The sequence below is a fragment of the Trifolium pratense genome, linkage group LG6, assembly GCF_020283565.1.
Source record: "Trifolium pratense cultivar HEN17-A07 linkage group LG6, ARS_RC_1.1, whole genome shotgun sequence".
Taxonomy (NCBI): domain Eukaryota; kingdom Viridiplantae; phylum Streptophyta; class Magnoliopsida; order Fabales; family Fabaceae; genus Trifolium; species Trifolium pratense.
The window spans coordinates 24,893,832-24,917,834 of NC_060064.1; the positions used below are offsets into that span (position 1 = coordinate 24,893,832).

At 31.0% G+C, this 24,003-nt stretch overlaps 3 protein-coding genes across 3 annotated transcripts; all 3 read left to right on the plus strand.

Moving 5' to 3' along the window:
- Positions 1–925: 925 nt before the first annotated feature.
- LOC123893035 (GDSL esterase/lipase CPRD49-like) lies at positions 926–4,461 on the plus strand. The gene is made up of 6 exons (XM_045942952.1): positions 926–1,212; positions 2,285–2,362; positions 2,755–2,895; positions 3,030–3,103; positions 3,773–3,919; positions 4,118–4,461. The coding sequence occupies exons 1-6, from the start codon at positions 1,102–1,104 to the stop codon at positions 4,329–4,331; spliced, it is 765 nt and encodes a 254-aa protein (XP_045798908.1). The 5' UTR covers positions 926–1,101; the 3' UTR covers positions 4,332–4,461.
- An 8,749-nt stretch (positions 4,462–13,210) lies between these two features.
- On the plus strand, positions 13,211–17,320 carry LOC123889746 (GDSL esterase/lipase CPRD49-like). The gene is made up of 6 exons (XM_045939232.1): positions 13,211–13,312; positions 14,682–14,759; positions 15,401–15,541; positions 16,294–16,367; positions 16,701–16,850; positions 16,944–17,320. The coding sequence occupies exons 1-6, from the start codon at positions 13,211–13,213 to the stop codon at positions 17,155–17,157; spliced, it is 759 nt and encodes a 252-aa protein (XP_045795188.1). The 3' UTR covers positions 17,158–17,320.
- A 2,118-nt stretch (positions 17,321–19,438) lies between these two features.
- Positions 19,439–22,022, plus strand: LOC123889747 (GDSL esterase/lipase CPRD49-like). The gene is made up of 6 exons (XM_045939233.1): positions 19,439–19,655; positions 20,707–20,784; positions 20,876–21,016; positions 21,156–21,229; positions 21,329–21,478; positions 21,559–22,022. Exons 1-6 carry the CDS (start codon positions 19,554–19,556, stop codon positions 21,770–21,772), a joined length of 759 nt encoding a protein of 252 aa, XP_045795189.1. The 5' UTR covers positions 19,439–19,553; the 3' UTR covers positions 21,773–22,022.
- Positions 22,023–24,003: the final 1,981 nt, after the last annotated feature.

Consider the following 24,003-nt stretch of genomic DNA (forward strand, 5'->3'; position numbering starts at 1 on the left):
TATAAGAATATCTCGCACAAAAATTTAGAATATTTTAACATAAGATTAATTATTTATGAATTTTTAAGCATAAAAAATTTTAAAATTCATATTAAATTCATCCATTGTTAAAAATATTTAAACTTTTACAAGAAAGATTCTTACAATATACTCCCTCCGTCTCAAATTATAAGGTAAAAGTCTTTTGCGGTGCTATTTGATTTTTAGTATTGTTGTGGTGTTCGCTTATTCCTATTGAAAGATCAACTTCAGTCAATTGTAGATTCAATCAATGATTTGAGCATCAAACGTTGCAGATCTGGAAATATGGATATTCCTCTGACTTTAATGTTATCATATTATTTATAGTACACAATTTGTCATTATATACTATTAACTTGGATGCTGTGAGTTTGTTCGCATATTCATCATTTTACATTTTTAACGATGTTGAATATATGATTGTACTCCCTCTGTTCCTTAATATAAGAGGAAAACTACTTTTTAGATTCATTGAGAATCTAATGTATCTAGTCCATTATATAAACTAGGTTTGATCAGTAAAATGGTCTCTTAAAACATTTTTGGTTTCACATTGGTCTCATAAAGAAAAAAAGTCTGAATAGGTCCTTAAAGAAAAAAAAGTCTGAATAGGTCCCATAAAGACATATCCGTTAATTAGTTTGGTCCTATTCGGATATGTCTTTAAGAGACCTATTCAGACATTTTTTTTCTTTAAGAGACCTATTCAGACTTTTTTTCTTTATGAGACCAATGTGAAACCAAAAATATCTTTAAGAGATCATAATTAAACCTATAAACTAAATATATTAGATACTCAATAAATCTAAAAAGTAATTTTCCTCTCATATTAAGGAGCAATAGAGTATTTGATGCGATCTATCGCTGTAATAAGTTAAAAACTTGAAAATCACAATTCACCCCCTTAATAAACGACGGTCTAAACGTGAAGGAACAACAAACCAACCAACCCACCCCACCCCCCTTAATAATGCATACTGTAATAATTTATTTAGTTTCGAATCTGCTCCTTCTTCTCCACTGAGTCACAGACAGATCACACTGACACTGTATCTGCGCCGTCCGTGTGAGAGAGAAAAAATGGTCGGACCAATTCGGCCACAATTTGTTCTGTTTGGTTCTTCCATTGTTCAGCTCAGTTTTTTGAAAGAAGGTTGGGGTGCTATTCTTTCTCACTTGTATTCTCGCAAGGTACTACTTTTCTTCCTTCCATTGTTCTGCTTTCTGTAACTGAAACCGTTTTTTTTTATGATTTAAAAAAATTAAAAAAACGTCAAATCTTTCGAGTTGACTTTATTTTTCCAGAAATGCACGATTCTTGTGAATCTGTTATAGTTTTAATTTATTTAATAATATAAATATAATAATTGGTGCTAAATATTCTTAGGACAATATGAATATTATTCAACTGATGCTTGTTACATTACATGATTTATGTCATCTATGATTGAGTTAAGGTGAATTCTTCGTTACACATCTTATTTGGATATGTGCTGGTACACTGCTGAGGCTGCTAATTCTGATACCTTCATAAATAGTGTTTATTAATTTTTGGATCTATCAGAATTATCCATCTCAGAGTGTTGTAATTGAAAGGGTTTTAGTTTGATGGTAAGAGATTAAGAGGAATAAGGTTTGTGCCTATAGATTGAGAGAAGTAGGATTTTAGACATTGGGAGATGCATAGACCCTCGAAGCACTGGCATTGTTCTGTAATTTCGGGAACTCACCTTGATTTTCTTGTAATAGAACTGTAGAAGACCGATTTATGTCAAGTGATTACCCGACTAACTTCACCCGTCTTTTCTATTTATAAACAATTACAATTAGGATATCACTCCCCCGAAGGAGTAGTCCAGTAGTATGGGTTGAGACGTTGAAGAAGTATTAAATAGGTTTCAATAGTTCGATCTTTGCTACTAACATAACTATTTAACCACTAACATGTGCATATGTATAAAAAATAAAATAAAGACCTAACCCCTCTCCTAATCTATTGAATAAACCACTACTAATGTGGACCTATTAGAATTTAGAAAACTACCATATTGAGGACTTTTTAGAAAAGTGGTGGTCCTATGCTTCTTTCTTCTAGTACAAGGCTACCAATTTGAGACTAATATAAGAACAATGCATATAAAATGCCTAACATTTTAAATTTTCTACCAAAAAATGTATGAAGTTACTCTTTATTTGATTTTTTCTTGTTTGTTGCTTATGATGGTCAATGAGTTTAACTTATGTCACTTTGTCGTTTACATAGGCTGATATAGTTCTGCGAGGATACTCTGGTTGGAATACAAGGCGCGCTGTGCAGGTTCTAGATACAATTTTTCCCAAGGTATTGAGAATTGTTTTTACCAGTAAATGCCACTATTGAGTAAAAAATTTCTCCTTCTTTTTTCATCTTGAATCTCTATTCCTTTCTTCATAAATGTTTAAAAATGGATATTCTACTGGTGGTGGTCATTGAGTAACAAATGACACCTTCGAAAAGAGTCTGTAGGTTGCGTAAGTTTTCTATAGATTAGGTGGAAGAATCTTGCAAATGATGTTCTCAATTTTTCCTAGGAAGATTATTTTGAATTTTACAATATTAACTATAGTACAACGAGTTTCTTAATTATCACAATTTGTAGCTTGCATTTTTTGAATTTTAGATTCAAGTTTGCACAATGTGATTTATTACAAATGAAGAGTCACACTTTTGCTCTGTTGTCTTCTATAACATAGAATGCCACCGAGCAACCTTCGTTGATAATAGTGTACTTCGGTGGTAATGATTCTATTCTTTCACATCCAAGTGGCCTTGGTCAACATGTACCTCTCCAAGAATACATTGAAAATATGAAGAAGATTGCTAACCATCTCAAGGTAAAATTTCACACTAGAGTAACACTTTCTGTATTCGTTATTTATCATTATATGAAAGAAATCATTCATCCTTCAAGTGTTAATTTTTGTTCACTGCTTGCATAATTTGCATGACATATGCTACTGTTTGCCAGAGCCTGTCAAAGAAGACTCGCCTTATATTTCTCAGTGCTCCTCCTGTCAATGAGGCACAAATTTATGGAAACAGGTTCGTATTACAATTCTATTGCTATTTGATTATTATAATATTGCTGAAATGAAGTTCAATACAACATTGTTGATGTTTTTAAACATAACAGACTAACTTGACATTTAAAAAGGATTAACTTGACACGAAAAGATGATAAAGTACCTGGTTGAAACTTGAAACCTTAAACTAAATTAAAGGACTCTTGATAATATAGTTTTGCCAAAATAGAAGATAGAGAGCCTAGTGATTCCTGCACTCATGTTTATACTATGATTATATATAGTCACACATATGCCACAAAACTGGCACAGATAACTTATGAACTATAGATTTAATATTACAGTATATTAGAAAAACCTGTACTGATAAGGTTATGTCAATAAATCATAGTATATTGTACAGTTGATATCTAAAAATTGTCATCTTCAGATTGAAAACAATCTTCACCCCCTCACTCATGTTGAATAAATTTGTAGGATTAGGCATGTAGGTGAAGTAACATGTCAAAATCCAATCATCCCAAACAATCATGCTATTAGACTAAGACATGTGAAATGTTGTACAATTTAACAATACTAGCATATGATAAATTTAGTGAATGACATGGTCCTTTTCAAGACCCTTTAACATTCTTCTTTTCAGGACTATATCTCAAACTAATGATTAAATTTTTGGACTTCAAACCAGTTGTATAAAGAAGCCGCCAAGGAATAATGAATCCTGTCGAATATATTCAGAAGCATGTTTGGAGCTATGTCGCGAGATGAATATCAAGGCCATTGATCTGTGGTCTTTACTCCAGAAAAGGGATGACTGGCGAGATGTTTGCTTCACGTAAGTTTGCCCTCATATACCCCTCTGTATTGTTTTGGTTTTCCATAGGTTCTCCAATAGAGGTAATCCTATTTGAGAGATTATCAGAGACTAAATATGAGCACATCTCGTAACTGGAATTAAATACACCCTTTAATTGAAAAAGCTTCAAACATGCTCTCATATTGTTCATTAATTTGCTTGATTGGTGTTTGATAGGGATGGAATTCATCTGACATCCGAGGGTAGCAAGATAGTGGTAAAAGAGATACTTAATGTTCTCAAAGAAGCAGATTGGGAACCTTGCTTGCATTGGAAGTCACTGCCAAATGAATTTGGAGAAGATTCACCCTATGATCCACTTGGCCCAGATGAAAAATCAACTTTGAATGTTTCCAGCTTGACCTTCCTGGAAACTTCAGAATATGATTGATGTGCATTTGTGAAACAAAAGACATGTTCCAATTTATTGAATCATTTGCAACAACCATAAATAACACGAATTTAGAACTGTGCCTAAAGAAAAATGGTTTTCTTAGTTCTGTTTATTACTTCTTTTACTATATTTGATTTACTAAATTGCTTAAAATATTTTTGTCTTTAGTGAATGTTCTATGGATTTGGATCACATCGATTATGAATGAGAAAAATGTTGGATTTATAAGATAGGTGACTCATTAATCTAATGCCTAAGAATGTTTTGAGGTAAGTAATGTCTTGAAGGAATTAAATTCTTTTGTCTAATTTCTCCCTTGTTTGGATGATTAATTTGGAAAATTTTCAAAATGATGAGATTTTTTGAAGTATTTTGTCCCGAGTTAAATTTAAGGAATTTCAAATGATACCAAAAAGCTAGAAACTTGAAATTCTTTTATTCCATATGTTTCAAAATTTTCAAATCGACCCGTATAATATTTTTAAAATTGCAAATTAACCCCTATTTTTTTTTCAAAATTTGCAATTTGGTTCCTAAAAATTTGAAATTGTTCTTTATTTTTCAAAGTTTAAATTTGACCCAAAACTTTTTAAATTTATAAAAGTGACCCAAAATATTCACAATGAAATTTCCTATTTCTCTATCCAAACATATTTAAAAATAATGGTAATTCAAATTCAATAATTTGAATTGCTTAGAATTATAAATTCTCTAAAATTTCTAATTACTCCATCCAAATGCACTCTTTAAATTTTGGGTGGAGATGTGACGTCTCTCACTCTCTCGTGATCTAGAACATTTGGTCAACTGTTTTTCCCGAGCTCGCTGTACTCTCCAACACTTACTTGATAGTTGACTTTGTTAATCGATGTTTGTTTGGTATTTTTTTTTTTTGAAGATGTTTGTTTGGCTGATGGCCGAAAATTGACAAATTGGTCTATCTCATGCGGTAAAAGAAGGGACAAAATGGATATCTTCTCACCCCTCCCTTTTAAATCTAACAATCACAAAAATCCCAAAACTGTCGTTGATCTTTCAAGAGGTGGAAGAAGAAGGCGTGGGATCTAAAATCTGACCTAGTGACTATACTTTGTTTCTTGTTTAATTTAAATTTGAAGGATCAACTTCTCTTTCACAATTTACCGATGGTTGAACTCACTACCGACAAAAATAAAATCCTAATTCATTCGTAACATTTTCATATTTGGGACAAATTAATCTCCGGTCACTATAATATAATAAAGAGACTAGTTTATTTTTTTTGTTAGAGACATAATTAATTGGTAAGAAAATTGCAAGGAAGCTGTCTCGTGAGCTTAACTCAGTTGACAGATACAATACATTATATATGTAGGGGGCCGAGGTTCAAATCCCGGTCATCCCACTTATCCACTTTAAGAGTGGAATTTCTAGCCACTAGACTGCTTTGACAACAAAAAATTGTGAGGAACCAAATTAAATATTTATTCTATTTTAAATTTTTGGATATTTACTATATTTTGAATTTTAATAAATATATATACAAAATAATTATGTCAATTTATTTTTTTGAGTTTTAGTCAATGTTTTAAGAACCGGACCGGAGGTCGAACCGGTGTGGCCACTGGTTCATGGGTCAACCGGTCGGACCAGTTCAACCGTTATAGAACCGTTTATATTGAACTGTTCACATCTTTTAGTTGTTTCTAAATGGCGTAATAATCCTTTAGATTGTTTTCAACGCATCTAAAGTGATCTATTCTGAATTGTAAGGGTTGAGTACCCCTTGTACTCCTTATAATTCATTTTTTGCTTATAAAAAAAAAAATCAGTCACAAAATAACAAATACTTAAACATAAATTAACAAACTAACAAAATACTTATACATAATTTTTTTTTGATGTAAAATACTTATACATAAATTGATAACAAATATTAGGCATAAAATATAAAAACATCATAATTCATGCTAATAATTAGATGCATAAAATAAATATGAATAAGCACAATAAAAAAGTAATACATTTTTTTTTCACATGGCCCAACAACATACCAGAAAACCAAATAAGCCCGATAGTACCTCTTACTTTAACCCTAATTATATAAATAGCTTATCTGCCAAAACACAAAGCAGCCGTTCCTTTTCTTTCCAATCTCTTCAAGCAACACTAGTACATGTTAATGCAATTGTTTTGAATCTCTCTTATATTTCTACAATTGACTCAACAATGTTACATCTTTTTACTTCTCTCCCTACATCTAAATCTCTTGTTTCATTACCTCTTTATTTTTTCATATTCATTGTCACTGTTTTCTTTCTTTCAATTAATGCTTAAAAAAAATACCAACTATTTTGTCATCAACTCAAATCATTCAATCGAACTAGGTAAATTGAAAGGTGATTGAAAATCAAAAGATTTGGGCGAGAGAAGTGAGAATATGCCTAAAAATTTATAAAAATTAAAATTTGGTGTTAAAAGATTGAAATTGGGGTTTTTGGTTTTGGTGTTTATATTAGTTAGTAGGATAACAAGATTAGCAATTGGGTTTTTAGATTTCCGTGAAAAGTACAGAAAAATAGGGGGGAAAAGTGATTTTTGCATTTTTTTTTTAAAAAAAAGATTCCGAACCGGCCGGTTTTTTAAAACGCACCCGGTTCAACGGTTTGAACGGTTCGGGACGGTTCTATCCGGTTCCAAATGGTTTTTTTCCAGTTTTACAGACTGCCGGTTCTTGACACCCATCTGAAGCGCTGCTGTGTCCGGTTCCCGATCGAACCGGCCGGTCCGGTTCTTACAACATTGGCTTTATTTAGTACTACTTTCACAATATTTTTGGATTTGGATTTGGATTTTAGACAAACCGACAAAGTTTATTGAATTCCGGTCCCGGATGAAGACATTGAATCTAATAATATTGGTATTTACCGGTCAATGTATAACTTATTGACTGTTCAAAGTTTGCTTTTATAAATGTACCAAAAAAAAAGTTTGCTTTTATAATTAATTTTTTCAAAATGTTACTTTTATATTTCTTTTACACAGAGGATTCATAATTGATTCATACACACAAAAGATTGAATTTGGCGGGTAAGTGATCCTCTATCGTCCCTTTATCTTATGAAATTCAAGCAATTCAATTTTGTTTTGTTTTTTTTTTTTTGTACATAGTAGTTCAATTTTCAGGGTAGATATCCACATTGAATTTATACCAATAAAATGGTCACCGGAGACAATCCAATTCAATCTACTGCTCACCGGAGCATGTCTTGGCTGTGTGGACTATTAAATCTACTGCGGCTGCGATCTTTAAGAGAATCAAATTGGTACCGGAAGTGGATTTTGCTCATACTTTTGATCTGTGGCGTAGAATCTTGTAAAGGAAAGGTGATTGAGTTTTCGGTATCTTTTTGGTTGAATCTCAAAATCCTTGTCCGAATTTGGCTCTAGATTTGAAGTTCTTGCATCATCGCATGTTTCTTCAATCGTCTGGATGCTCACTAGTGACTTGGAGCGAGATCCCAAGAGATCCAAATTTCTCGATCCTTATTTAGATTTTATGTTCTATCCTTAATTTGATTCTATGCCTGGATGAGTAAATCTCTGTTTTCTAATCTCAGTATCGGTGATGCAGCTTAATTCTATGTAGTGGTGATGTTCATATTTTCCTGTAGTGTTATGAGAGGTGTATACCATGTATTAGACAATGAATTCCTGTACTATTATTTCTTTACCTTAGCATTCCTTATGCTTGGGTTTATTAATATATTAGCTTTTGCCTTTCCAAAAAAAATCTACTGCTCACTCCATGTGATTAAAAAAATTATGCTAACTCCACAGGAGGCAGTATGATCTATAATGTTATCTTAAAATAAAAAGTACATAATTTAATCCACAAAAAATGCACACCCCAGACAAGTTGTAAGATATTTTCAAGTTGGTGACGGTTGTACTAATAAATATGTATTTATTGTTTGGTCCAACATAAATTTGTATTTTTATAAACACACACAGGGTGTTAGGAGCAAGAGCAAATGACAATGAGGCCTCAATTTGTGTTGTTTGGTTCTTCAATTGTTCAATACAGTTATTATGAAGGTTGGGGAGCTACTCTTTCTCACTTGTACGCTCGTAAGGTACTCTTACTTCAAAATAGGGATGACTGGCGAGATGTTTGCTTAACGTATGTTAGCTCTCATTTGGATCGTCTTATTTTTTTACATATGAAATATGACTTATGCATATAAATGAGTTCAAAAATAAAGGGGAATTCTAGAGTGGGAGATCATGATAGGTCTCTCACCAATGCACCACAAGTTTTATGAATTGGAAAAAAAGTTTTTGATTTTTCCGGAAAAAAGTTTTCGATATTTTCTCGGGAAATTTTTTTTATTTTTTCTTCGGAATAAAAGTTCCCGATTCTTGGGGGAAAAAGTTTCGATTTCAGATAAAAACAATTCCGGAGTTTTTCTGAAAAAAAAGTTTCCGTTCTTTTTTCGGGAAAAAAGTTTGGGATATTTTATGGAAAAAAGTTTTCGATTTTTTTATGGAAAAAGTTCCCGATTTTTTGGGGAAAATAGTTTTGAAATGTTCACCTGAAAAAATATTGTTGCTACAAAAAAGAGTAAAAAAACAGAAAATATTTGAAACTTTTTTTCCGAATAAAATATTAGAACTTTTCCAGATAAATATTGGAAACTTTTTTTTTTTCCGGAAAATATCCGAAACTTTTTTCCGAATAAAATATCGGAACTTTTTCCCGGAAAAAGAACGGAAACTTTTTTGTTCAGACAAAATCTTCGGAATTGTTTTTATCTAAAATCGAAACGTTTTCCCCCAAAAATCGAAAACCTGTTTTCGAAAAATAAAAATAAAAAAAAATTTCCCAAAAAAATAAAAAATAAAAAATAATATAATACTGACAGTACATCATATAATATCATGTACACATTCAATCTAATCCACAAAACACGTAATGCATCGATGAGAGACTTATCATGGTCTCCCACCCTAAAATCTGCCAAAAATAAATGAATCAAAACATGCCCTAGTTGGCATTTGTTGCTTCCTTAGCTGGCTTGGCTTTTGATGAGAAAACGTGAATAAAATGTGTCTTATAAAAAATTAATAATCAGCTGTATCAATCACTGCCCCGTGATTGATGAGATAAAATAATTGATGGGTCTTTGCAAAGAACCACTAGAATGTGGATAAGAAAAAACACTCCTTTATTACTTTAAATGAAGAACACAAAAATGTACGATGATTACTTTAGATGGTAAAAAAGAAAATGAGAAAGTAAGTACTCCTCACTTCGATTTTTTTCCCAAAATATACCCCTCTCCCTCTCTTATTTTCTGTAATACCCCCCTCTCAATTTTTTTTCCCGTAATACATCTCTGACAGAAGACAAACTGGGTAGCACCATTTGAAATGACGTCATTGCCCATGTGATAGCGCCATTCAGAATGACTACATTGACTTCCCTGCTGCTTTTTCTGTCTCCTCTGCACCTGCTGTCTCCTTGACTGCTTTTCTCACATGTAGCCATTTGAAATTGCGCCATTGACCAAGCATAGCACCATTCAGAATGGCGCCATCTCCCTTGTTGTTTTTTCCTGTCTGGTGCGCGTGTGAGGCTTGCATGCATGTGAGATTAAATTGGTTTGAATGCATGAGAGGGAGAGAAAGAAAATAGTCTTGTAATAAATTTTTTTCCATCAAATATTTGTTCATCAAATAAATAAAATCAAATAAAAAAAATTTTAAAAAATTTCAAACAAAACTATTTTCTTTCTCTCCCTCCCATGCATTCAAACCAATTTAATCTCCCATGCATTCAAGCCTCACACGCGCACCAGACAGGAAAAAACAACAAGGGAGATGGCGCCATTCTGAATGGTGCTATGCTTGGTCAATGGCGCCATTTCAAATGGCTACATGTGAGAAAAGCAGTCAAGGAGACAGCAGGTGCAGAGGAGACAGAAAAAGCAATAGGGAAGTTAATGTAGCCATTCTGAATGGCGCTATCACATGGGCAATGGCGCCATTTCAAATGGTGCTACCCAGTTTGTCTTCTGTCAGAGGTGTATTACGGGAAAAAAAATTGAGAGGAGGGTATTACGGGAAATAAGAGAGGGAGAGGGGTATATTTTGGGAAAAAAATCCCCCACTTCCTCTCCATCACAGTGATATTTCTAAGCACAATTACAAATAAATTGAGGTTAGAGTATATAAAAAATTAATGAAATGAGGTGGATAGCTCAATTAGTACTACTTTCACAATATTTTTGGATTTAGAGTTGGATTTTAGACGAACCAACAAACACTACTAAAATTTTCGCACATGTGTGAAGTTTTGAATTTTATCATGACGAAGACATCCAACCTAACAATAAAGAGATTAATTTATTCTCAATATAAAAATGTCAATGACTAATTTGAATTTTTTACTAGAGTTTTATTTTTTGTCAGGAACATAATTGGACTATCAGAAAATTGTTCGGAACCAAATTTAATATTTATTCTATTTTAAATTTCTTATATATTTACTATATTTTAATTTTTAATATATATATATATATATATATATGGGGTTTTCTAACTTAGACCCTAGTTAGGTCTAAGTTAGCAAGGTGCACCTTTTCAATTGGACCAAAATACCCATTCTTTTAATTTTTGAAAGAATAGAGCAACAGGGGCATTTCTGTAATTTTACATAAAAAAAAAATACTGACGCGCCCCCACCTTCTTAAAAATTAATAGACGTGGATCCAGTGTCGCGCGCGTACGGAAGGACCATGGTTACAGACCGTTGATTTCCATCAGACAGCCAAGATGTGATCTCATTAAGGCTGTCTGATTGATCAGACAGCCCAGATCATCCTACCATCTTGTCTGCGCCACACTAGATTATAAGCTGGAGAGAGAAAATTTTACTTTTGAAAAAGGCAGCCACGTGTCAGCATATGAATGGGTCTGCGTGATTTTTTCCATTTTATGCTTTAAACTCGATTATTTCGTCGTAAATTAATTTTTTATTTTTTAATTTTTATACCAAAATTCATAATTTTTTTTTCTCTACAAATAGAGACTTGGTTTGTTTGATTTGGACACCGAAAAAAAAACACAATTTTTCACTACTTTAAACTCGATTATTTCGTCGTAAATTAATTTTTTATTTTTTATTTTTTATACCAAAATTCATAATTTTTTTTCCTACAAATAGAGATTTGGTTCGTTCGATTTGGACACCGAAAAAAAAACGCAATTTTTCACTACCTTAAATGAGATAAAACGATAATTAAAAACTAATGTTTGCTTCTGAAACCATTTATCTGGTACAATGGTTTCAGAGAGTTGTAATCTGAAACCATTTTGCTGGTAGAATGGTTTCAGTAAGTTGATTATTAGTTATTTGCTTCTGAAACCATTTAGCTTGTAGAATGGTTGCACATAGTTGTATTCTGAAACCATTTTACTGGTAGAATGGTTTCAGTGAGTAATTTATTAATTGTGTTTGCTTCTGAAACCATTTATCTGGTACAATGGTTTCAGAGAGTTGTAATCTGAAACCATTTTGCTGGTAGAATGGTTTCAGTAAGTAGATTATTAGTTATTTGCTTCTGAAACCATTTACCTTGTAGAATTGTTGCACATAGTTGTATTCTGAAACCATTTTACTGGTAGAATGGTTTCAGTGAGTAATTTATTAATTGTGTTTGCTTCTGAAACCATTTATCTGGTAGAATGGTTTCAGAGAGTTGTAAACTGAAACCATTTTGCTGGTAAAATGGTTTCAGTAAGTTGATTATTAGTTATTTGATGAGATTAAGGTAGTGAAAAATTGAGTTTTTTTTTCTGTGTCCAAATCAAACGAACCAAGTCTCTATTTGTAGAGAAAAAAAAATTATGAATTTTGGTATAAAAAATAAAAAATAAAAAATTAATTTACGACGAAATAATCGAGTTTAAAGTAGTGAAAAATTGCGTTTTTTTTTCGGTGTCCAAATCAAACAAACCAAGTCTCTATTTGTAGAGAAAAAAAAATTATGAATTTTGGTATAAAAATTAAAAAATAAAAAATTAATTTACGACGAAATAATCGAGTTTAAAGTATAAAATGAAAAAAAATTAACGCAGCCAATTAAAATGTGACACGTGGCCTTTCCTTTTTAAAAGCTTTCTCTCTCCGCGTGTGGCCTTCACCCACGCGCGCCTGTCGGCGCGTGTGATGCACGCGCTTGGCTTTTGTCAAATAACACGCTGCCACGTGTCCTGGGGGGGAAAAAAGAAGTGGGGGGTGCGTGTACTGTTGCGTAAAATTACAGAAATGCCCCTGTTGCTCTATTCTTCCAAAAAAATAAAAAATGGGTATTTTTGTCCAACTCAAAAGGTGCACCTTGCTAATTTAGACCCAACTGGGTCTAAATTAGCAGCCCCCATATATATATATATATATATATATATATATATAAACAGACAAACACCGCTAAAATTTGCGCACAATTGTGAGGTTATAGATTTAATCCCAGCTGAAGACATTCAATCTAATAATATCGATATTTATCGGTTGATCACTTGATCTATAATTTATTAACAGTTCAAAGTTTGCTTTTAATTAATTATTTCAAAATGTTACTTTTTATATTTCTTTTACGAGGAGAGATCCGTTGACTCCAGAAGTAAGTCTCCATTGACTTACTCCGCTTAATAACTCGATATCGGCATTATATTTCTTCAATCCAACCATTGAATTCAAAGATCTTATTGAATAGATCAACTCCACAAATTTTTATAAAAATTCAAAATTGTTCAATACAGTTATTATGAAGCGCTGTTGTACTAATAAATTTGTATTTTTATAAACACACACAGGGTGTTAGGAGCAAGAGCAAATGACAATGAGGCCTCAATTTGTGTTGTTTGGTTCTTCAATTGTTCAATACAGTTATTATGAAGGTTGGGGAGCTACTCTTTCTCACTTGTACGCTCGTAAGGTACTCTTTCTTCATTTTTAAAACCATATTTATTTAGTTATCGTGTCGGTCAGTGCCGTTCCTAACATTTTATGGGTCTTAGCTAGGCCAAAAAAAAATCTTTTGTTTAAGATAATAGCATTAATACATACCGTCAAAAAATAGATATAAAATTTCTTCATCTTAAAATAGATATGACATTTTTTTAGTCGATTGTTTAGTTTAGATCTAATTATGCCTATCTTTGTTTTTCTTTTGGTTGCAGTAATTGTTCTTGCATTGTTGTTTTAGTTTGACTTCGTTCATTCTTGTTTGTCAAATTTGTTGTGATCAAATAGATGTATTTGTCAGGAGCAAATCTAATGCTTAAGGTTGTATATTTTTTTATGAATTCTATACTTTACTAGTTAGTGGATAGTGATCTACTCGTGGTATAATTTTTGTCTATTTTAACTTATTGAATGATTTGAAGGCTTAATTACATCTTTGGTTCCTTATTTTTTGTTTAGAAGGTTTTAAGTTCGTCTCTTATGTTACCAACGTTACAATTAATTAGTTCTTTTTGTCAATTTTCATTTAAATCGTTCAAATGGCTAAGAGAGTTGCACACGGGATAACTTACGAGGGTGTCAAGTGGAAGTTTTAAAAGAAATCAACTCAAAATTTGACGGAAATATCAAACTTATAGTAACACCACTAACATAAGGGACCGACTTAAAAGTTTTTAAACGTAGATAACAAATTTAAAATTTAAAATAAATGTAAAGGATCAAATATGAAAGTAAACCTTTAAAATAATCTTTAAAGGCTAGGAAAATGCTAACACGTGTTTCAGGGCACAAAAAAAAGTAATACTGTATAATCTTTAAAATAATTCATTCAATGTCTTGGAATTTTAGAAAATATTTTTTTCCTGGTAATGTTTTTACTTTAGTTTTTATTTTTGTTTCTTTAATCAATGCCTTGACAAATTAACATGATTTTTATTATTATTATTTTTAACAAATTAAAAATCATTGATATTACGGATATGTTAAATGTAAAGTTGTTCAAGTAATGTAACTTTGGGTTATATCAAAGTGATTATTGAGATGAATTGCAAAAAGGTTATGGAATATGTCAACCATCCCAAAGCAAATAGATCATAATATGGTTTTCTGATCACAAGTTGTTCTCTTCTTATCAAGACTATGCAGTTGTCTTTGCTAGGCAGCAAGCAAACGGAAGTGCTTATGCTCTTGCACGAGCAGCTTTATCTCATGTTTCTTGTAATACTTTTGATTCAATTCCTACTTGTATTGCTCCTGTTATTATTATAAATAAAATACATTAAGTTTGGTTCCGTAGAAAAAAAAGTAATGTATTTATGTAAAAGGTGAAATTTTTGTAGGCGGATATAATTTTGCGGGGATACGCTAGTTGGAATTCAAGACGTGCTCTCCAAAACGTGGATAAAATTTTTCCAAAGGTATTGAGTGGAGACCATATTACCACATCAATTTGAAATAATTCATTCATTTTTTTACTTCAATGGTAACAACTCGCAACTCTTAAGAACTTATATTGGACCCTATACAACTATAACTCACATTAATAATATTTTATTTATGCATGATAAAACAATGCTATCACAAAAAAAAAATAATAGTAAAACAAACAAATATATTGTTATTTTATTCCTATTTATGCTGAAGCTCCATTGCTTCATAATGGAACCATATTGACAGGTTGATTACTCACCTTTATCTCCAATAGTGAACAGTAATAAATTTTAGATACACACACTTGCGGACAATCAAGTTACCTCTGCTGGAGTTGTTGTAATTTTTTACGAATTTTAGTTGGGAACTATGCGACTACCCATTCTAATTTTTATGTTAAGAAAAAATTTATTTATAAATTTATTGAATAATTAATATATTTAATTTATAATATAAACTAGATAGATTAGTTATTTAATAAATCTAAATTAATTTTTTTTTCTTATATAAATTTTAAAAGGAGTATTTTGATTTTGCTGACAAAGACTCACTTCTAGTACTGTCATTATTTTGATTTTGTTGATAAATATTATTCACCTTTGATATATACTCGTCATTTTTAATACAGAATGCCATTGAGCAACCATCGTTGGTAATTGTGTACTTCGGTGGTAATGATTGTATTCCTCCACATCCAAGTGGCCTTGGTCCTCATGTACCATTGGGGGAATACATAGAAAATATGAGGAAAATTGCTATCTATATAATGGTACTCTCCTTCATTTACAAATTCTCTTTAATATATGTGAAATGATCAACTTCCACAAATTTTGTGGGACGTTAGGAGTAACTAGCTAGTATTGTTATTTTGAGTTCAAATTATGACACTAACTTGAATGGTTAATAATTATGTTTAATTAATGGTTAATAATATAGGCTAAAATATGTTGTTAATCCATGCAAATATGGCATTATTTTTTTGTTTTTCTCCCAATAAAATTTACAAAATGCCGGCTCTCTGATCATAGATTAGTTGACAAGGACATTTCATGTAATATGAAGAGACCGAAGTTCGAACTCTAACAATCTCACTTATTCATTTAAAAAAGATAAAATACTAACTTCTAAACTATTTAATGAATAAAAAATCAACAAAATGCAGTCTTATAAGTACAACTCAAATTGTTTGTGTGTGGACATTTGATATGCCTAGTTAGGGCCAACATATTTGGAGCTAAAAAAAAGTCTTGAAATGAAACTTTTTATGTTTTATCATTTATGTGTGTTAGCAAGAGTAACTTCAATTTTTGAACTTCAAATGTATTAATTTAATTTATTAATATATGATGAAATATTCGGTGAATATCACTCGCAAATTTAATTTATTAATATATGATGTTATAAAAGCCTCAAATTTCATCTCATATTTATGAATGTTAATTTTTATTAATGATATATTTTCCGTTAAAAAAATAATAATTTATGAATGTTAAGTTTGACATAATTTCTAATGATTGACAGAGTCTCTCACATAAGACTCGGATTATATTTCTTAGTAATCCTCCCATCAATGAGGAACTAATCAAGCGCCAAAGGTAATAACTTGGTTTGCAATTTTTTTGATAAATTTGGTTTGCAATTTTGATTACTAGTCAAAACAGCACATAAAATTGATAGATATCACATACAAGTGATGCATGACTCGAATACATGTACATTATATCATGACTACATAATCTAACGAAACTATATAGGAAAAAGTCACTTATTTTTTAGCCGAGGTTATCATATTTAGTCACTTATTTTTTAGAATATCAAATACACCTTACTATTTATTTAAAGCTATTTTAGAAATAAATATATCTAGAACTTTGATATTTTTAATTCCTAATTTTTATATTAACAAATTGTTGGAATGATGAAACTAGTGACAAATTTGGGTTACCACCAAGGACAAATGAAGTAATTCGAATATATTCAGAAGCATGTTTAGATCTATGTCGCGAGATGAAAATCAAGGCTATTGATATGTGGTCTGCAATTCAGAAAAAAGATGATTGGAAAAATGTTTGTCTCATGTAAGTATAATGGTCACATATGTATGCTCTTAAAATAAAATGATTTAAATTTGCATTTTATTGATTTAGTTAGGTGGTTTGGTTATATTTTAGGGATGGAATTCATCTATCAACCGAGGGGAGTGAAATATTGAGAAAAGAGATATTGAAAGTTCTCAAAGAAGCAGAATGGGAACCAAGTCTATATTGGAAGTCAATGGCAGTTGATTTTGGAGAAGATTCACCATATGATATTGTTTCTCCAGATGGAAAGGGAACTATTAATTACTCTGACTTACCTTTTCCTCAAGGAGTAGAGTGGGACTAGACTTCATTATGTGCCTTAAAATCCCTAGGTAATACAAAGAGAACTATTGATCATGCATATGGTTTTTCACCATTTGAGTAGTGAAATTTGATTGTAATTTAAATTCACCATATTGTTATGTAAGTTTAACATCCATGGTTTAATTTTAATTCTTTGGCTAAAATTACAAATGTAGTTGGCAGTTTTTTTTTTTACTAAAATAAAAAATATTCGTTCATTCAAATTGGTAGAGCACATCATATTTATGATGAATCTGAAAAATGATGAACCTACGAACAAATTTACAACATTCAAGTTAATAGCATAAAACTGCATACTCATACCTACAAATAATGTGATATGATAAAATCAAAGTAACTCAAATATATATATACCTCTAAATCAGCATTGTTGTCGAACTTAGTTGGCCCTGCAAAATAGGACATATAGGAGTATAGTGTAAGCCAGTGTTGGTGGAATTATATACGTTAGTTTTTGAGATTGAACAGAAGACCTCTTTTTAAAATTCCTTCAATGGTACGTAGTTCACCAGCCAAACTATTTAAATAGGACTTCTGGACAAAATAATGATGGAATAGTCTAGCTACCTAGGACAAACAAAAGTAACTGAATTATAACTATCTAGCTACCTAGGACAAACAAAAGTAACTGAATTATAACTGTACAAAAACTAACTAACTAACTGCCTCTAAAAGCTAAGAAAGCAGAAACGCGCATCAGAACTAAAACAGAGCTTCATATGCTTTAGAACTTATATCAGTCTTCAGAGGTTGCAAGATTCAGAGGTTGTGTTGCTTCAGAGTTTGAAACGCTTCAGAGCTTGGATTACTAGTCAAACCAATAGATTTGGAACCTTGTTTGCATCGGAAGTCACCGAAAATGAATTTGGAGAAGATTAATTCACTCTATGATCCACTTGGCCCAGACGAAAAAACAACTTTGAATGTGATTGATGTGCATATTTGTGAACAAAAGACATGTTCCAATTCATTGAATCATTTACAACAAACATAAATAACACGAATTTAAAACTTTGACTAAAGAAAATTGGTTTTCTTAGTTCTTTTTTTATCACTTCTATGACTATATTTGATTTATTAAATTGCTTAAAATATTTCACTATTTTTGGGTTTTATGTCTTTATTGAATGTTCTATGATTTGGATCATCTCTTTTTTATTTTTGATATAACTTCATTGGAAATCTTTTTTTTTTTTGACAAATTTTCATTGTAATTCTTAAATTGTTAATTGTTTTATTTTATTTTACAAGTTTGACCTGATGGTAAAAAGATAAATGTTGAATTAAATAAAGTTATGGAGTTACGTTACGTGTTAATATTCGCATGAAAAGGAAAAGATGAATAAACACTAGAAAGAAGAGATCTCACTTCTATGTTATTTGGATTTGGAATATACTTCTAGATATATTTTACCATAAGAGGAGTGCTAGCAACACACTCTTTAACAAACACACTCTAACACACTCTTTTTTATTGATTAAAATTCACATGAGTGTGTTAGAGTGTGTTTGTTAAAGAGTGTGTTGCTAGCACTTCTATGTTATTTGGAATATACTTCTAGAGATACATTTTCTTTTAAGCACTAGAGATGTTATGTCATGATATATTAAAGCATACTCATTGTATCATTGTGATTCTAGGGATTGAGATAAACATATAAAAAGAACAAGATGGAAAAAAATAATAGTAGTGGGGTGGCTATGATTCAAGTCAACTAATGATTCTATGATAAAATTTACACAAAAATAGTTGTGAAGGACTAAATTAAAATATTTACTCTATTTTAAAATTCTTGGATATTTACTCTATTTGAATTTTAATAAATATATCAACAAAATAATCATGTCAAATTTTAGTACTAATCAACGATTTGACCTAAGATATAAGCATTTATGGACAATTTAAAGTCGATTGTCCGGAATTTGAACTACGACTCTTACATATATAATTTAATATATCTTTTTTTTTTGTTACAAATAATTTAATATATCTACCAACTAAATTAAGTCCCCGTAACGGTTCAAATTAAGTTTGCTTTTAATTGATTATTTCAAAATGTTAATTTTATATATAGTATATTTCTTTTGAATATTTTTTTTTAGGTGATTTAGTCATAATAATAACTAAAATCAAAATATGGGTAGATATGAACACGCGGAGAAGTTGTAGGTGGTTGAATAAAAACAATGTATGACTTTTTTTTTCCTCACATGGACAAAATGGATATTCTACGTTTATGGTAATGCATGGTACTTATCCAGTTATCCAATCCATCTTGGCTACTATAAGAGAAAAGTAGGTTCATTCCTTATTAGAAATAAAAACGTTAATTAACTACTTTTATCTCCTTTGATACATTATTGTGTTAGGAACAAATGACAACGAGGCCTATATTTGTATTGTTTGGTTCTTCAATTGTTCAACATAGTTATTATGAAGGTTGGGGAGCTACTCTTTCTCATTTGTACTCTCGCAAGGTTAGTACATTTAGATATGTAATATTTTCTCTTTTTTAATTAATTTTTTTTTAATATAGATGAATTTAGATAGATAGAGAATCTAAATCCCTAAAAAATTTCATTTAATAAAGCTTTAAATTTTGAACTCATACGTACTAAATACATTAAATGTGAACTTTTGTCTCTTAATTATGAGCTCCATTGTAACTATAATTATTTACGGGGATTAGATAAGGGGTATCAGCATCAACTACATTTTCATTTTATATATACTCCCTCCGGTCCTTTTTATAAGGAACACTTTGAAAAAATCACACAGACCAATAAAGCACATTTAACATAGTTATTTTCATTTAATACTCTTATAAATTTAAATTTATTCCATGTATACCCTTATTTAATTACTCTTTATTCAACTAACTTACTTATTTTTAAATTCTCTCTCATAATAAATAAGGGCATAAGTGAAATTGAACATTTAAAACATTTGAAAATTGGTCAAAGTTTCTTATAAAAAGGACCAAATTTTTTGCCCTAAGTGTTCCTTATAAAAAGGACCGGAGGGAGTATAAAACTACATTTTCATTTCTCTTTTGAAAAAGAAGTATTTGTAGATTTTTTTGCAAAAAAACTTAAAAAATCTTGAGAAATTTTTCTCAAAAATTTTCTGAAACAAATTTTAAGAAAGAGTTTGTCTAACATGTGCAATTGCACATGCTAAAAAAAAATAAAAGTTGGAATTTTTTTATTGAAAAACAACTATTATTTATTAAAATCGAGTCTTTTTACACTTTAACACATTTAACTCTTAGCTCAAATCAGTTGAACTACCCACCACATCCCTTAATTTAACAATTTTAATTATCTATTTTTGAAATTTTGAAACCAGTTTAACACATTTTGAATAATTATTACACATTAAATAATTGTTATTCATACACATTAAAAATAATTATTAATAATTTAGTTAAAAAAATTAATGATTGAAGAGCTTATAAAGCTTCTTTTGTTTGATAAGTACATACAAATAGACCATGGTCAATTGGTCATAGATTTTTATTTGTTGTAGGCTGATATAGTTTTGCGAGGATACGCTTCTTGGAATTCAAGACGTGCTCTACAAATTTTGGATAAAGTTTTTCCAAAGGTATTGAAATTTTTGGATTTAAGTTCTTTTCAATTTTTTTTTCTCATGTTAGTCATTTTGTAGTAATTTTGGATTTGAGTTCTTCACACAGGATGCAATTGAGCAACCATCATTGGTGATTGTATATTTTGGTGGTAATGATTGTATTCGTCCAAATCCAAGTGGCCTTGGTCCTCATGTACCATTGGAGGAATACATAGAAAATATGAGAAAAATTGCTATCCATATAAGGGTAAATGAATCTCATTCTCTTGTCACACATTGATTTGGATGATTTTTATGGTTAAAATATATGATTAGAGTTAGAGTAGTACTAATATTATTAATTCACTCTTAAATGTAAGTTTGACATAAGTTCTAATGATTGACAGAGCCTATCAGAGAAGACTCGGATTATATTTCTCAGTAATCCTCCCATCGATGAAGCACAACTCAAGTATAACATGTAATAATTACATATATTATATTGCAAAGTATATGATAAAAACCTTTGATATTTGAATTTCCTAATATTTCCATTAACAAATTGTTGAAATGAATCCAGTGATGAATTTGGGAAACCGTTAAGGACAAATGAAATATGTGGAATATATTCAAAAGCGTGTTTGGAATTGTGTCGCGAGATGAAAATCGAGGCTATTGATGTGTGGTCTGCAATTCAAAAAAAAGAAAACTGGAGAAACGTTTGCTTCATGTAAGTATGTTCTTCAATTAAAATGGTTTAAATATGCATTTCATTAATTAATGTGATTATGTGGTTTGGTTATATTTTAGTGATGGAGTTCATCTATCAAGTGAGGGGAGTGAAATATTGACAAAAGAGATATTGAAAGTCATCAAAGAAGCAGAATGGGAACCAAGTTTATACTGGAAACTAATGCCAGTTGAATTTGGAGAAGATTCACCATATGATCCAGTTCTTCCTGATGGAATCTCAACTTTTAATGTCTCCAACATACCTTTTCCTGAAAATGTAGTGTGGGACTAACAGAATAAAATGCTGTTATATGGTAGTCTTGAATCATGCATGTTCTGGAAGGAGATTAATTATGTAGTAGTTAATTTAATAATTTAGAAGTAGAATTTATATTGATATTTGAGCATTTATTATATTTAAGTTGTTTAGATTGAGTTTTATAGTCTTAAACCGATTTAGGATATTATTATCCATTAATATATGTAGTTTTTGAGACATTGGAGCTTAATCAATGAAAATCTTTTTATCTTGTAGTAGTTTTTTTTTATTGTTTTTCTTAGATTTAGAGTAGTTTTTCCATAGTTTATAGACTTGGTAATATGATCATGATTTCTCATGTGAGTAGTAAAATTTGAATCTGGTTTGTGTGTATTTTTAATTGAGGAAAACAACAAAAGATAGACTCAAAGTACATGATACCCAAAATAAAGAGAGAATATATTTTGAAACAACTTAAATGACACAATTTTTAACCTCCCAATTCATCCCTAATCCCTAATAATAATAAATTAAATTCTAGCAGATGTTAGTTGGTTTAGTGGTGATTGGTGCTGAACTTGGTAGGGAGAACCACGGTTCGATCCCCCGCAACTGCATTTGGGAGGGGACTGGAACCACTTGATGCCAGAACTCGTCCCGAACTCTGGACTACTAGGACCCCCTTCCCCTAGGAACCAGAGGGTGAAAACAAAAAAAAAAAAATTTCTCGAACTCTCAATTCTCCATTTAGGGACCGATTGAAGGGGGGCAACAGAGTCAACCGACTCCACTTGTCTATTATACTTTTGTAAAAATTTATATATTTATGTCATATGACCTCGCTTATTATAAGGTATTGTTGTCTTCACATAGTTAATTTATTCGATTAAATAAATTATAAAATTAATAAAAATACCAATTATTGTCTTAAGAGTATTAATTAAGAAACATAAGTAAGTAATTTTGTATAAAAAATATTTAATTATACATTTTCATATTTAATAGTGATTAAAAGCTAGGTGTGTGTGTATATATATATATATATATATATATATATATATATATATATATATATATGGGATAATTACATTTGAATGGAGGGTAAATGGGGAATAAGCTGCGCCGCTAACCATTTTTTGGATGACAAAATCAATCCGCTTAAATACTACATCTAGAGACCTAGGAGACACCACATCGCTATGCATGACTCTTTGAACTCTTTTCAAAATATTCATAGCATCTGATGCTAGGAAACCAAACGTGTCAATTGCAAATGGTATAAACACATGTTGATTGTCATAACACGCTCTCTCATGTTTGGCCACTTTGCTTGAAGTAGCTTTGAGCGCTTGTCCTATAGTTAAATCCATAGTCGTCAATCCCACAAGTAGGGAAACTCACGTCAAATCCACACATGCATGTTTTCCTCATACCCACCCGTACACCAAAACATCGGCTAGCCTCAATGTAGATCTCCCCTCCATTCTCCCTGTCATAATACACCTTATCCCACTTTATCGAATTAATTTTTCTAGATTCCTCACTTCAACCCCACAAAAAAGATTTAAGGCTTAAATGCAGTTTTAACCCCCCCCCTATTTTGAATAAATTGGAATTTTACCCCCTCTATTTTAAAATCCGGAATTTTACCCCCTATTTTAAAATCCTGAATTTTACCCCCCTATTTTATAATTTTTTGGATTTTGCCCCCCCCCTCCTCCCCAAATTATGCACAAAATTTGCTTTTGAGCCTCAACTTTAAAGCTTTGCACATAACTCAATTTAGATCAATAATTCACCAAAATGGTACCTAAATAACCGTAATCAAGTTAGTTTTCCACGGAATCAAACCCCACTAAATTTGAAGTTACAGAGAGATTAATTTCCATTTTAGTGAAGGTATGTCCAAATTAATTTTGTATGGACCTACCACTGGTATTTTCGTCATGTCTCTCACCCTGTAGCTCCGTTTTGAATAGTATTTACATGTCCGAAAAGCTAACGAAATTATCCTTGTTGCCCTTTTAATTTCATCTAATTTGGAGTTACGATGCGTTCGGTAGACGATGTTGAATTTGATGATTAGAAGCAAATTTTTGCAGAATTAGTAATTGAACAGGTCTGCACTAAATCAATAAATATTCTCTCTGTGTAACTCCAAATTTAGTGGGACATAATTCTATCGAAATCTAACTCAATTACGGTCATTTAGGTACCAGTTTGGTGAATTATTGATCAAAATTGAGTTATGTGCGAAGGTTTGA

Coding starts and splice junctions, on each gene's coding strand:
- LOC123893035 (XM_045942952.1), top strand. CDS start 1,102: ATGGTCGGACCAATTCGGCCACAATTTGTTCTGTTTGGTTCTTCCATT. Junction 1,213..2,284: donor CTCACTTGTATTCTCGCAAG/GTACTACTTTTC, acceptor TCGTTTACATAG/GCTGATATAGTTCTGCGAGG. Junction 2,896..3,029: donor AGATTGCTAACCATCTCAAG/GTAAAATTTCAC, acceptor ACTGTTTGCCAG/AGCCTGTCAAAGAAGACTCG.
- LOC123889746 (XM_045939232.1), top strand. CDS start 13,211: ATGACAATGAGGCCTCAATTTGTGTTGTTTGGTTCTTCAATTGTTCAA. Junction 16,368..16,700: donor GAACTAATCAAGCGCCAAAG/GTAATAACTTGG, acceptor TGATGAAACTAG/TGACAAATTTGGGTTACCAC. Junction 16,851..16,943: donor TGGAAAAATGTTTGTCTCAT/GTAAGTATAATG, acceptor GTTATATTTTAG/GGATGGAATTCATCTATCAA.
- LOC123889747 (XM_045939233.1), top strand. CDS start 19,554: ATGACAACGAGGCCTATATTTGTATTGTTTGGTTCTTCAATTGTTCAA. Junction 19,656..20,706: donor CTCATTTGTACTCTCGCAAG/GTTAGTACATTT, acceptor TATTTGTTGTAG/GCTGATATAGTTTTGCGAGG. Junction 21,479..21,558: donor TGGAGAAACGTTTGCTTCAT/GTAAGTATGTTC, acceptor GTTATATTTTAG/TGATGGAGTTCATCTATCAA.